At 45.1% G+C, this 13,899-nt stretch overlaps 1 protein-coding gene across 6 annotated transcripts in view; it reads left to right on the top strand.

Annotated features, from left to right (window-relative positions):
• Positions 1 to 13,899, top strand: part of caskin1 (CASK interacting protein 1) — a 126,765-nt gene that overhangs the window by 89,174 nt on the left and 23,692 nt on the right. For 4 of the 6 annotated variants that reach the window (XM_015360283.2, XM_069180919.1, XM_069180922.1 and 1 more), the window contains exons 7-11: positions 4,348 to 4,456; positions 5,165 to 5,273; positions 5,864 to 5,958; positions 6,763 to 6,880; positions 11,310 to 11,528. In XM_015360283.2, the coding sequence (XP_015215769.2) occupies positions 4,348 to 4,456; positions 5,165 to 5,273; positions 5,864 to 5,958; positions 6,763 to 6,880; positions 11,310 to 11,528 (650 nt within the window). The remainder of the gene's footprint in view (positions 1 to 4,347; positions 4,457 to 5,164; positions 5,274 to 5,863; positions 5,959 to 6,762; positions 6,881 to 11,309; positions 11,529 to 13,899) is intronic. The other 2 variants (XM_015360286.2, XM_069180923.1) reach the window with 1 other exon arrangement.

Here is a 13,899-nt window from a genome sequence, read left to right as displayed (position 1 = left end):
GTAGCCCGAGGAGACAAAAAAGGACCTCCTGCCCACTGAGGCTTGTTGTTAAAATATGTCTGATCCCTCTGTATCCTGCTGTCCTATGGGGAGACTCCAGGGAATATAGGGTTCCGTCCCAAGCAAATTAGCACCCTTCCAACCATTTCAAAGAGCTCTGAAGTTGAACAAAACCTCACAGTGTCTGAGGAGTGACTGTTTCCTTGCTAAAGTGCCTTTCCCAGGCTGACCACACAGTTAGCTTTGAGTTTTTCCATTATGCTGTGTGTTGGAAGATAATTTTGCCAGGATGCTGTATCCCCACCGTCCCCTGAGTTTCAGGAGACCAGTAGTATGGCATGGGATGGGGAGCAGAGTTCGCCGTTGGCACAAAGAGAAAACCTTCACAGCACAGAGAGGGGAGAGGTTGGTTTACAGTTAGAGCCAAGGAGTCTGGGATGTGGCTCCTAGGACATCCTCCTGTCTGGAATAATATGTTGATAATAAGGAGCTGGCATCCAGATAGCACCATCCTCTTTCAAAGTGGATTGCACCCTCGCCAGGTGGCCAAATCACACCGCTGATCTGCCTTGCTCACAGCAACCTGGGACTGTACTCATATCATGAGCAAAGGACAAAATGGCTAGGAGTGATTCGTCATGAGTATTCTCTGTAACCACCCTTCACACATGCAATCACATACACTGTGTCCCGTCCTCACTACCTTAAAGGACAGTGCTGCAGCAGCAGGAGTGCTACACATCATTAATTTGCCCAGGAATCCATCTCCTAAGCTTCTGCAGTCTGTAATTATCCTGTGCACTGTGATGATCAGTAGCGACCTGCGCTCACAATAACAAAGAAGGGCATAATCACCCCCCCCCCCCCCCCATCTGCTGCAAAGGGACATGGAGAGAGGCAAAGAGATGGTGTGGTGTGATCACAACACCTACCGCAAAATGTAAGACGCCTGAACATTTACACCACAGCCCAACAGAAAGCAATTAGAAAGCCGTTACTTGTGTAATTACATTCATCGCCCTGGGAGGAACATCGCTCACAAAGTTACAACGCCAGCAAATAAATTAATTGATTGACTGGAGTGCCTTAGTACATCGGGTGAAAATCTAATACGTCTACGTTACCGAAGTCTGAACAAACACTCCAGGTCTTACATGTCCCAGGTGCTCATGTCCTGCTTCTCAGTAGACCGGGCTTGTCTTGTTTGCAACAGCAGCACATTGTCCCCTTGAGCCTGAACTCTACTGTAACACACCCTGTGGCAGGGGGTCATAAAATCTACAATAATAATAATAATAATAATAATAATAATAATAATAATAATAATAACATCACTTTTATTAACCCTTACAATTTCTTGCATTAGGAATTATCTTTTCGCATACCCCAGCTTGCTCTCCATGAGACACACAGACACACAGAAAGGGAGAGAACCTTATGGCAGTTCTAGGTAAAACACATGCACCCAAATAGCCCTATTTAAGGTACAAAATAGTGCTCCTTTCTTTACAGTGCAAGCTTGTGTGCCTCTTTGAGCTTCCCACTAGACTTTCACACAAGCCTTCTCTATAAGCACCACTGGACAAGTAATCTGTTTACCAGCTCCAAAGCAAAGCCTTTCTCCAAGACTGTTTACAGACCTTACAAAGTTCCTAGTGTCACTATCCCTCACTCCATTCGACACTTCCTTCCCTCTCTCACTCTGCCGCAGTCACAGAGCCGAGCAGAGGATCTCCTCTCTCCTCAGACAGCAGATATAAACCGACCCCAGAAGCCTCAGCTTCCTTGTTTTTGAACAGTCCCCCAACCAATTGTCTTCTACCAGCTGTAGAGATATTTCACCTGTCTATCATTACGACGACAGATCATTCTCCACAGCATTCTGGGAAATATGGTTAGACAAGAACTGGCATGTAGTCTCCACCTTTTACCCTCTTCACACCAGAGGGGGCCAGACATTTTCTTACATTTAACGGAATCTCTGAGATGAAGTTTAGTATAGCTGAGTAAACTAACACTTTATCCATAGGTGCTACAAACATCTCACTGTTGTGGTGTGGTCTGATTTCCAGAGAACCGCTGAGCCTGAAAATGAATTTTAAATTTACCCCAGGGTGTGTAACATGCTCAAATGCACAACTGCAGTGTCCCAGCCACAATTGGAACCTTCCAGTTATGAGTCCAGAGTCACCGGGCTCAGTGCAGCCCAGTGTCACATCAGGGTTCTTTGGGGACTTTGGGGGTCACATTAGGGTTTTAAATTATGTTACCACTTTAATAAATAAAGTTTTGTTTTAGAGTTTTAGAAATGCTAAAAGTAAAAACATGTTAATTTTTCATACTATTTTTATTGTAAATATTCATATATATATATATTTCTGTGTATTAGAATGTTATATAACTCTGCCCAAGAAAATGCAACAGTCCAGGCTAGTGATAACCTAACCTGCCTTTCTTAAGGTTTAGTTGGTGATCTCAGTTAGAACAGCTTTAAAAATAACCTTTCCAAAAATGCCGAGCATCAATAAGAAGTTATGGCTTATAACCTCAACACACACAGTTATTATCAAGAAAATGGCAAAGTCGTTACTATAGCAGGTGCATTGACATTTTGTTGAGCCGACATAATGTACAAAATTCATTATACTGATTAACATTGGTCATCATCAAGGGTTGATCAACAGGAAGTCTACTGTGAAAGTCATAGACAAGTAAATTGTGAGGCCACTGTCTGCAGCAATACAAGCTCTACATCTGGGACACATCCTTTGCACCAAGTTACAGATACTGTCTGGTGGGATACTGTCCCGTTCCTCTCATAGAACCTGAACAAGCATTCACCGTTCACTGGTCTCTGAGCCCTAGATGTCACACGTGAATCATCTCGCTCCTTCCCACAAATCTTCAACAGGGCTTAAGCCTGGCTTAATAGAGCATCCATGATATTAACTCACATTCTCAACTTACAGGAAACCTCTGATTACACAAGCAGCATGACGGCATCTTTGTCCTGCTTGAATAGGTTCGCTCTTGGATGAGCCTGCAGCATGTGAGATCCCCAGGCCCTTAGACTTGATCAATGTAGCTCCTGGCAGTCAGGTTGCCATCAGCTACTGCAACCAAGTGGTGTTTCATAGGGGCTGGACACTCATGCCCAGACCCTGACACTTAAGGCCTCATTATTTTGTCTGTTGCACACAACAATTAGTGTTTCATTTTGCATTTCGCATCACATGCAAAGACAGTGTGGCCTACGCAGACCCTTACATGGGAACTTTGCTTGTGTATTCATGTGTTGCTGAACTTTCTGCCCAACAGAAAGTTCAATAGTTGAGTGATTGAGGTGAGGAGGAGGAGTACATGTAATGGGTGGAATCTAATCACCACACTCTTGCATTATTTGTATGTAAAAGAAAAAAAAACGCAAATAATTATTTGAGAAATTTTCATTTGGCCAAATTATGAATCTGTCCATGTAGTGGCTACAAAAGTATACTGATAATTGCATTTGTTTATCCAATTCAACTCCCATGTATGTCAAAAAGAACCAAGCATATAATAACAGAACTATTTACACCTTCAACATACATATTGTATTTAACCAGTCTGCTTTAAGTTCACTCTCACCATTTGATTACTTACAGTACCGATATGTCCTTAAAATGGAGGAAAAAAAACATCCTTCTCATCCAAAACATTGAGGTCAGCGCAATATAAGACATCACGAAGAGGCACCAATCACAACTGGCAGATGCTGAAGGAAAAGGAAAATCCCAAGTCCCTTCCAAACTCCCAAAGTGGTTCTTCTGTAAGCTACACAAGCTTATTTACCTCCTGCGGCTGTCCTTTCCCTCCAGACCACTGCTCCTACAAACCCTGAGGCTGCTCTACCTCGGGCTTTTATAGACTCGAAAACCCCTCCCCCTTACTCGCATTGGCTATGTGTAATTACGTCAGGATTTATTGGACCGTCAATGATGAAACGGGGAGGAGCTATCTACCATGTGCTTGACTGTGGAGGCTGCCATTTTGGGTCGCCTCAAGGTCAGCCCACGGATACATAGTAATAAACTCACACTTCTTCTCACACACAACAGCCAATAGAAATGCAGAAAAGAAAATACACTGTGCCTGGGGCAGCTTGAAACAGAACCTTGGAAAAATTGTGTTTACCTTCAGCTTCCTAGAAACATTGTAGGGAACTATTTTATAAGCACAAGCGACCGTGAAAGGGGGGATGCTTTCGCACCAGTACGTGCTATTTTAACCCAGTCCCTAGGTTTTGGGCCTGTTTTCCTTTCCTGGTCTCGTCCACAAACTTGTGCTCCTGTTTCCCTTCCTGCCCAGGTTGCTCATCCAGGCTGGGATCGACATCAACAGGCAGACCAAGGCTGGCACAGCCCTGCACGAGGCTGCGCTCTGCGGCAAGACAGAGGTGGTCCGCTTGCTGCTGGATGTGAGTGTGCCTGGGGTCAGGGGACAAGACAAAACGGGGGGCTACTTGGCATTGGGAGCATACAGTAGGGAAAAGAAGGACAAAAATGGTGGAAAACAAGTACTAGGGAGGAGACAATGGAGGGGCATTAGGAAGTGGGCATAAATCATCTTAGATTTCAGATCCACATGAGATGATGCCTCTTCACTTGATTGACGCACACACTGCGTAGACCTCGATCCGTATTGTGAGTGCTTCCATTAATTTTACTGACAGTAATTATGGAGCTCACTGACTGATGCGCTTTAAAACAGAACGTAATTAAGTACTGATTTCCTCAATATTTCTTTTTAACATGCATTAATGAATCCTGCAGGTTATCTGTTGTCTGCATTAACTTGGACACATCACATATTTATTTAGGACAGGTGGTCCTCAGCTGCAGTCTTCATTTTCATTCTGTCTCAGCTTTGAATGACCTAACTGAGCTAATTATTTCATTCTTTCCTCAAACATGGAACTAAAGATAACTTAAAGTACTGTAATAACTGAACTGTAATAACTGTAATATCTACTGGATTCTGATCTTTGACAGTCAAAGCTGTGGACATCTGACTTGTAGTGTTCTCTGCCTTCAGGTCTTTTGCGATCAGTATAGCAGAGTCTAGGTTAAGGATATTCAATGTGACCTCCTTCCTGACCCTTCTCAACTCTCACCCCTCCCTGCAGAGTGGAATCAATGCCCAGGTGAGGAACACCTACAGCCAGACAGCACTGGACATCGTCAACCAGTTCACTGCCACCCAGGCCAGCAGGGAAATCAAGCAGATGCTTAGAGGTGAGACAAAGAAAGACAGTTTACGTGAATGAGGGTGCAAAACTGAAAGACTGCCCATAGTCTAGTGTAGAACAGCAAGCGTGAGTCAGTCTGGTAAAAACTCCCAGGTTTTGCCACACTGGGAGTCATGATAAGCTAAGATAGAGCTAAGTCCTCAAATGCAGTCAGCATCAGCTTCATTTGTTTAGATCGGTCCTGTTTTGTGTGTCTGGTCTGTAAAGTTACTTATATTTGGCAGTGTTTGTTAGATGTACAGAGCTGATAAAGCACTTGACCTTGAATGGGGGGAATGGAGAGTGAAAGAGAAAGACAGTTAAAGAGAGAGTCAGAGGATCAGAGAGTGACGGGGCAGATTTATTTTTTTATAGGCACAATACTAAATGCTGTCCTGCTGTTGACACCTTAAACTAATAAGAACTAGAAGCACGAAGAGAACGAAAGTGAGATGATGAATTTTACAGTGTGCTTCAGCAGTACTATGTTTTAATGATACTCAGTCCTGATGCAGTATCCTGCTTTTGAACAACTGGTACCACTTAACCAAACCCCGCACGGTACTGTCTACCCTCCCTTTGTATCTCTTTGTACAGATGCCTCTGCAGCCCTGCAGGTCAGGGCCCTGAAGGATTACTGCAACAACTACGACCTGACCAGCCTCAACATCAAAGCTGGTGATGTCATCACGGTGAGCTCCGCCTTTAAACAGGTTGCCGTGACGTTCTGTGGACACAGCAGAACTAAGGGGTAGGAATGCGCGATGAACTCATGGTAAAAGGGCTGTATCAATAAGAGCTACACAAACATAGGAAACTGAGGCAGAGCGACTAAATTGCATAAGCATAGTTAATCCTCTAATATGGAACGTGAACAATAGCTGCACTGAAAGGGTGGCAGCCTGGAATTGTTAGGATTTTTTTACAGGTACAGACTCTGCTGTGCATATGCATGTGCATCAGTATTTTGAGCAAACTAGTTAGAAAACACCAGCAAATGTCCGAAGAGCCAGTAACATCAGCGTCTGTGCAGCACTCACAGAGAGAACGAGCAAAATGCTACGCATTGTTTCACTGTGAAGTCTGTAGAGGGCAGTGTAGACCTTTTTTTCCTTCAGCCCTCCTGTTAAACAATACAGTACAGTAGGTCATGTTCAAAAACAGGCTTGTCTCTCTGAAATAAATAAGCTGGTGGTTATTTTGTGACCACAGTTACTTCTTTGGAAGTTTGTGCACGTGAACAAAGATATTACCCGCAGCTACCAGAAAATAAACTAGGTCTTTATTTTTTATCTTTTGAGTGACTTGGTAGAACAGTTACAACTGAGTTCCTCGTCTTAAAGGCTCACAGAAATGACTATTTAGACCCCTTTGTTCCTTTATTCTAAATGCCTATATGTGCTGATAGAGAGTTATTGCTTTGGAAGTATAGACATCTTTTTTCAACTTAATTATCAAATTGCCTCAATGTCTCACTTCGCCTACCCACTTGACAGGTGCTGGAGCAACACCCTGATGGCCGATGGAAGGGCTGTATCCATGACAACAGAACAGGAAATGACAGAGTGGGCTACTTCCCTTCCAGCATCGTGGAGGTCATCAGCAAGAGGGCAGGTGCGCTTTCATGGAAAACAAAAGGAACAAGGTTGAGAGAGTGGGTGGGCGGGCGAGTGGGGGAAGGGATTAGAACCTTCTTGCAGGAGTGCTTTATCACAACAATACGTAAGAGCTTTTTGTATGATTGAGCTGAACTGTACCATTGAAATGAATGAACTGAATGATCAGTGAGCTTCTGATAAACCCTGGCATAAACAGGTCTACAACAGGGGTCTGAAGCCTAGTGTTGCCAAAGCAGGCATAAAGTGGCATGCTGGATCAGGAATAGGGATTTCTGTGCAAGTATCCCTACAGAGTTTACAGAATGGATGGAGACCCTTTATAAAAAGGTCAGCAGCAGCATCTAGGGTTTCCTGGAACCCAGGCAAGAAAGGAATTGTTTAATGGCCTTTGTGTAGAGGAGGACATGTAGGTTGGATCTCTTAGAAGAAAACCTAATGCTTCTGAAAGACCTCCTTTTTCCACCAATGGTCCTGCTACCACCAGAGGCCCAGAGTGCATGGCTGCCTCCACTTCTAGCAGAAGCCTGTGGAGTGCTTCGATGACACAGGCTGCAGGCAGGGGATCGCCCAGGTGCATGCTGAGGTCCAGAAGGCAGAAACGTGGGGGGAGGGCTCAGGGTTAAAGAGAAGGAAGTGCTTCCAAAGGACACAGCAGGTGGACTAAGAGAGGGCCTCAGTGAAGCACCACTCTGATGGGTGCTGAGGTTTTTGAGTTGGTGGATCTTTGTGTGGGCAAATGGCCGTGCTCTCGGCATGCGGGGGCGTGTCCTCCGCCACAGCTCTGCGCGTAGGGTCGCCTCTCTGTGTCGGACTCGTCCAGATCGGGCTCTGGCTGCTGCAGCCAGCACCTGAGGCTGCACAGCTCAGCTCTCATCCCTGGGGCCCAACGCCGGTCCATCCCCTAATGGTGTCTCCGAAAGAGAGGAATGCTTCACTGCAACCGGGAATACATCCCAGACCAGCTTGGAGTGTTTGCTTTTGATGCTGGGATGGTTCAGTTGCACTTTTGGACTGTTGTTGGCTCCTCTTTCTATTGGCTAATGTGTTGGGTGCTGGGTGGACATTGCTTCTCAGCTGGTTAAACGATTCATCTAAAGGACCACATGGGGAGCTTCAGTTTTACTAGCTATATGATCTCCATCTCAGCTAGGGCTGCCCAGGAGGTACTAGTGTAGTCCATGGTAATCTTCATACTCAGAAAGTAATTATACCCTTTAAGGTTGATGATTTTGCAATAATAAAGAAAAAGTTTAGACCCGTTCAAGGGATGCAAAGTCCCTCTTTTCTGTCTGCTACGTCACTCTTCGTAGTGCCACTCCTCACAGTCCCCAGTGGCCCCAATGCCATCAATTGTGAAAGCCAACATCCTACAATAGGAAACAGAGAAACCCGGCTTTCACCAGGAGCCCCAGACTGCAGTCTATTGGTCGACTGAGTCATGACCACCTCAGAATGGGCTTGTGCTCAAAATTCAATTTCCATGCCTGTACTCCACGATGCCACTGAATGGTTCAGTGTACGTTTGTGGTCTTTATTCTCCCTAAAAACGCTTGCTGTATTTTTCCAGTTGCCCATTTCTACATTCCGCAAGGGGAGGTGGTACAGACGGATTGAATTTAGATTACACTGCACTTGGTTCCCTCTGTGGCTGTAGTTACACCTCCAGCTGTTTCCTGGAATCTTTCAGAAGAGTGTGACATTTTACAGGGGCTGGTTTTTGCGAACCTCTTGGCTTTGGCGATTAAAAGCATGCCTTTTTGTTTTTCAAACTCTACAATGTCTTGAGTGTGCAGAATTTTGAGAAACTGATTCAGGGTACTTTGACTTCTGTGGAACATGCTGGTCCCCATAGAACTATATATATGCAAGTCCCCATCATGGCGACAGGCTATAATAAATAGTCCATATTGTAGTGTCATTGTTAACTGAATGCTTGTGTAACATATTCCCAAGATTATACGTAAGATATTTCAGGGGAACTCAGTGTTCCATTTAGTTGCCCATTTAAATCATAAGTCTAAGATGTGCAAACAGAGAATAGCATTGCATCACGAAGTCAGTTCTCCCAGAAAATGGTATTTTAAATAATCCAGCTGGCAGCGGGCAACTGCCCACAGAGGCAGTTTGGCCACTGAAGGCAGAATCTCAGCCCAACCCAGAGGGATTGCAAACATTCTGAGTGCGGTTCTGTAGTAGCCAGCCTAGATGCTTAACATCTGAGCTTTGGCCTGCCAGCAAGACAGAGGAGGTCTCTCCTCTTACATCCCTGCCCTATGACAGCACACGGGTATTTTGTAAGTATAAATAGAACAGCAGGTTTGAGGAACCAGTTTTTCTCTCAGAGGCGGAGTGAAGTGAACTTCCCGCAAAAGAAGGTGTCTTCGGATTTCTAGGAAAATGCATGGCCAATGAAATGAATTATTAGACTTTTGTTTGTTGACCACAGCCAGCTCCTTCAGTCTGATCTTCAATGGCAAGATCACAGCCTGGTTTCAGTGTCATCTCTCCCTGTCCGTCTCTATCTTGTCCATTGAGTGCCTCATTCTCCACACAGACATCAAAGCCATCTGTGTCGACATGCCACAACGCTTTCAACCAAATCCAGGACTTCAGCACCTTTTTCAAATAGAGTTTTCTATTCTTATACACAATCAGAACTGTCACTTCATTTCTGCATTTTGTGGTGGTGTTGGCAGATAAGTAAATAGTTTAATAAAAATTTAAAAAACACAAACAATGCAGACAGGGTAGAATGTACAGAACTAGGCACACACACTTTTGTTGTAGATGGATGGTTGGACACTTCTAATTGGTCATCCCAGATGTCCATTGGGGACATTGCGGTTATCTGCAATGTGGATGATACTATGTGACAAAAATTGAGTTTTTAATCAAAGTTTCGGGAGGAAAATCAGATTGTAGTCTGCCTACTTCTGCTCTCCTATATAGAGTATGTGTACCTCCTTGCACTCTTCTCTTTGCACATCTCTCTCACTTCCCTCCCTCCACCCCATCAACACCCTTGCAGCGGCTCCCTGGCTCATTCCTCATGATAGTGAGGGGAGGTTGGGTCAGCCTCATCCTTACCGCCATTCAGCTAGGAGAGTTACGCCAACCTCTCATACATTTCGACTCTATATCACAGTGATCAGGGCCTGACCAAACTACTGAAATCACAGATTGTAAGCGGAATAAAAGGAACTGTCTAGCAACAAGCGAGTCTCCGTCGATGAGGAATGAGAGGGCTCCCGCATCCCGCGATGACATAGCAGGGATAACGATTGCTATCGTCATTATATCGTCACTATATCCTGCAGCCATATCACCCTGCAGCTCACCACTGGCAGCCCACTGAAGCTCAGCAGGTGTGAGCCTGGTCAGTACCTGGATGGGAGACCTCCTGGGAAAAACTAAGGTTGCTGCTGGAAGAGGTGTTAGTGGGGCCAGCAGGGGGCGCTCACCCTGTGGTCCATGTGGGTCCTAATGCCCCAGTATAGTGATGGGGACACTATACTGTAAAACAGGCGCCGTCCTTCGGATGAGACGTAAAACCGAGGTCCTGACTCTCTGTGGTCATTAAAAATCCCAGGGTGTTTCTCGAAAAGAGTAGGGGTGTAACCCCGGCGTCCTGGCCAAATTTCCCAATGGCCCTCACCAATCATGGCCCTAATAATCCCCATCTATGAATTGGCTTCATTACTCTGCTCTCCTCCCCACTGAGAGCTGATGTGTGGGGAGCGTTCTGGCGCACTATAGCTGCCGTCGCATCATCCAGGTGGGGCTGCACACTGGTGGTGGTGGAGGGGAGTTCCCATTACTTGTAAAGCGCTTTGGAGTGTCCAGAAAAGCGCTATATAAGTGTAAGCAATTATTATTATTATTATTATTATTATTATTAAAGATTGAGAGGAGCAGCAGTAGGTTTCCTCTGTACTTAGTGAGCAATCGGCAGCCCTTGGAGACTGTTTCCACACATCCCTGCATGGATGCGCACACCCGCTCTGTCAAGGCATGTTAGCGACTAACATGACAACAACACCCTCTCGGAATTCAGACCGACCCCATTCTCCCTCGTGTCGGAGCCCTGCTTTGAAATTTCATTTAGATACATGTCCTTTACATACGTATCTAAGCATATATGTATGTACACATATATATATGTGCGCTCATTCACACCCATAGCAGTAGCACAGCGATAACCGGGGGTGCTTCTGAGAAAGTGAGAAAAATTGGGCTGAGTAATAGCTTTAATAATAATAACCTGCTTCCTGCTTTTCGAACGATTTGCTTTGTGTTTATTTATTTATTTTTTTGGGTTGAAGTGATTTGTGTTGCCTTAAATTTGTTTCCCTGTTTCCTCCCCCCCACCCCCCTCTCCCCCTTCTCTTATATTTTGTCGTTGTTGTCGTTGTTGTCGTATCTAGGTTCATGGAATACAGTCATTTGTACCCAACAGTATCAAAAGATACAGCTCTGTGCGCCGGCGTGCGGCCCTGCCGCCGTGGTGAACGGGGACTCGTATCATCAGTTCCATTTCCTGCCGCCTCCTCCACCTCCGCCACCACATTCCCATCAGCCTCTTTTCACTTCCTTTGGCTATAACAGGTCCCACAGCACCTCAGAAGAGCTGCGTTGTGGACAAGGTACAGGACACAGCACTGTGCTTTTTTTTTTTTTTTCCCCTGATTATTACAGTTACTATTGCCTCTCTTCACAAAACTTTAAGGGATTTCTGCTGGACCTTTCATGTGCTGTAGCCCACAGCAGGGGTGTCCAACCTGAGCTCTGGGGAGCCCCGTTCCAGGCAGTCTTATAGGTCATTCTAAATCGGGGGGGCCTCTGGTCTCGGGGAGCCCCAGTCCAGTTAGTCTTACAGGTCACCCTGAATTAGGGGTCTCCAATCATGGTCCAGTTAGTTAAACGGGTCACTCTAAATTGGGGTTCTGCAGCCCTGGTCAGTCTTATAGGTCTTCCTTAATCACTTGTTACTTAAAGACCACAACCACTTCTTTAAGCAGCTGATTCAGTGAACAGTGGTCCCTAGGAGCTGAAGAATATCCTGATTTTTGTCTCAAACGATCTCCAATTTACTTAATTTAACACCACCTGTTCAACTGATTACAGTTTAATCGGTGCTCTATAAAACGATCATTTGAATCCTATAAGATCTGTGGGACTGTGGCTCTCTAGCACCAAGATAGAGACCTCTGACCAAAGGGATATTTATGCTTAGATTGTGCTGCACATGAAAAGGTTAATTGTGGCACGTTCTTATTTATGCTTTGTGAAGGCATTTTTTCTATTCCGTGACTAAAACAAAAATTATTCTTTTTACTGACATGTAAACCCCTCTACTCCTCTGTAAAGTTCTGTTTGTTTCAGGCTTTACTCTAAGCCTGGGATGTTCTCCCAAGTAGTTTTGCTATCGATCTGGGCTAATTTGTTTAATATCTCTCTGCCATATAGGTGGCACCAACCAAGCCCTGACATACAGGACAAACGATCTAAAAAAGCATTCCTTGAAGTTTTCTGAAGAGGAATCATTATTTGTTCACTTTTTTGGTTATTTACATCTTTATATGTTTATGTTTTTTACTTCGTTAATCAAACATTTACTGCGGTATACATGGATAAACTAGAGGGAATCGGCTTCAAGTGTCAAAAGTTCAAACCAAAACACTCTTTCCCTTTGAAATGCCCCATATGGATGTATACTGAGGTAAATGTTTTGTAAAGGTCTTGCCAAGCAGTATTTAGTGCTGTACCAAATATATATCTGATTCCCTGTGGGCTCTATATCCCAATTTCCACAGTGAAGCTCAGTGACAGGTGGATGCATGAGGAATTCAAAGATGCTAGTGAGCCAGACCACAGCCCTAGAGCTGTGCGAATTCAGCTAATTCAATGTGAGCCTGGGCCTCAGATATCTTTTTGACGATACTGACTTGCACCCACTTCCTTCTTGTTTTTATATATATCTTTAGGTAAGGTCCATGGTCCTTACTCGCCCCCCCATCTCAAATTTTTGGTTTGTTTCCTTGTTCAGTTGCTTTGCTCCATGGCGTTCAGTGTCCATCTGACCTTTTCCTTTCTAAAAAAAGGAAACCTGTCCTGCCCCTGTCCTTAATGCACACTGTTAATGTGGCGACGCGGGTTTTTGGGGTCTGGCGGGTTTTCCCTTCGTAAGACACGTAACGGTTCCGTCACCGGTTCCATTCACAGTACCGTCAGCCAGCTGAGCTGTCAGCAGTCTGTGTGAAGGGTCAGTCCCTGCGTGTCCCGCTATTTATCCTCCTGTCCCTCCACTCTCTTCCTGCTTAGCTCTCCTTACCCAGTCCCGTCGTCTTTGGTTCCTTTCAGTGTGTGTGTGGCCCCATAACGTGCATGTTCACCTTCCTGAAATAGTGCAGTTCTTGCAGTTCCCAGTTCAGTTCTCTTTTTGGTTTTTTTTGTTGTCGTGAAAACTGAGGAGCTCCTGATGCTATCACATGGCAGACAAGTTGAATTCTGGCATCCTGATGTGCTGGATGTTAAATACTAGTGAAGGCCATTCTGTACACTAGATGCGTACAACGTTTCAGTCATACCCCCAACAGGCGTACACAGGGCACGGACATCCAGGTGCACACTGATACCCGGTCAGTTTCCTTAGGTTTCACTGCTTTTCACTCGTGAGCCAGCACATGGGAGTTTTACGCTGGGAGTTTTGGCTAGTGCTTTGGAAATTTCTCATGCCGGACGAAGAACGCAACAACAGGAAGCAAACATCCGGCAAAAAATGTTCAATCAGCAGCTCTCGGATTCAGAATAGCAGAACCGAATTCCTGCGGTTCCCCAAAATCTCCCAGATCCCCAGTAATCCACAACAAAGGTTTTCCATTTCTTTCCCCCTCCTGGGCCAGAGTTTACAAGGGGAGGCGATCTGAGTATCACAGGCAGGAAGACTCCAATACTCCCTCTAAGCTGTGCGCGCGTGTGCATGCGCACAGAGGTTATGAAATCACACATAGGAAA

Source organism: Lepisosteus oculatus, chromosome 19 (genome assembly GCF_040954835.1).
Source record: "Lepisosteus oculatus isolate fLepOcu1 chromosome 19, fLepOcu1.hap2, whole genome shotgun sequence".
Lineage (NCBI taxonomy): Eukaryota > Metazoa > Chordata > Actinopteri > Semionotiformes > Lepisosteidae > Lepisosteus > Lepisosteus oculatus.
This window is presented reverse-complemented; position numbering and strand designations above follow the sequence as displayed.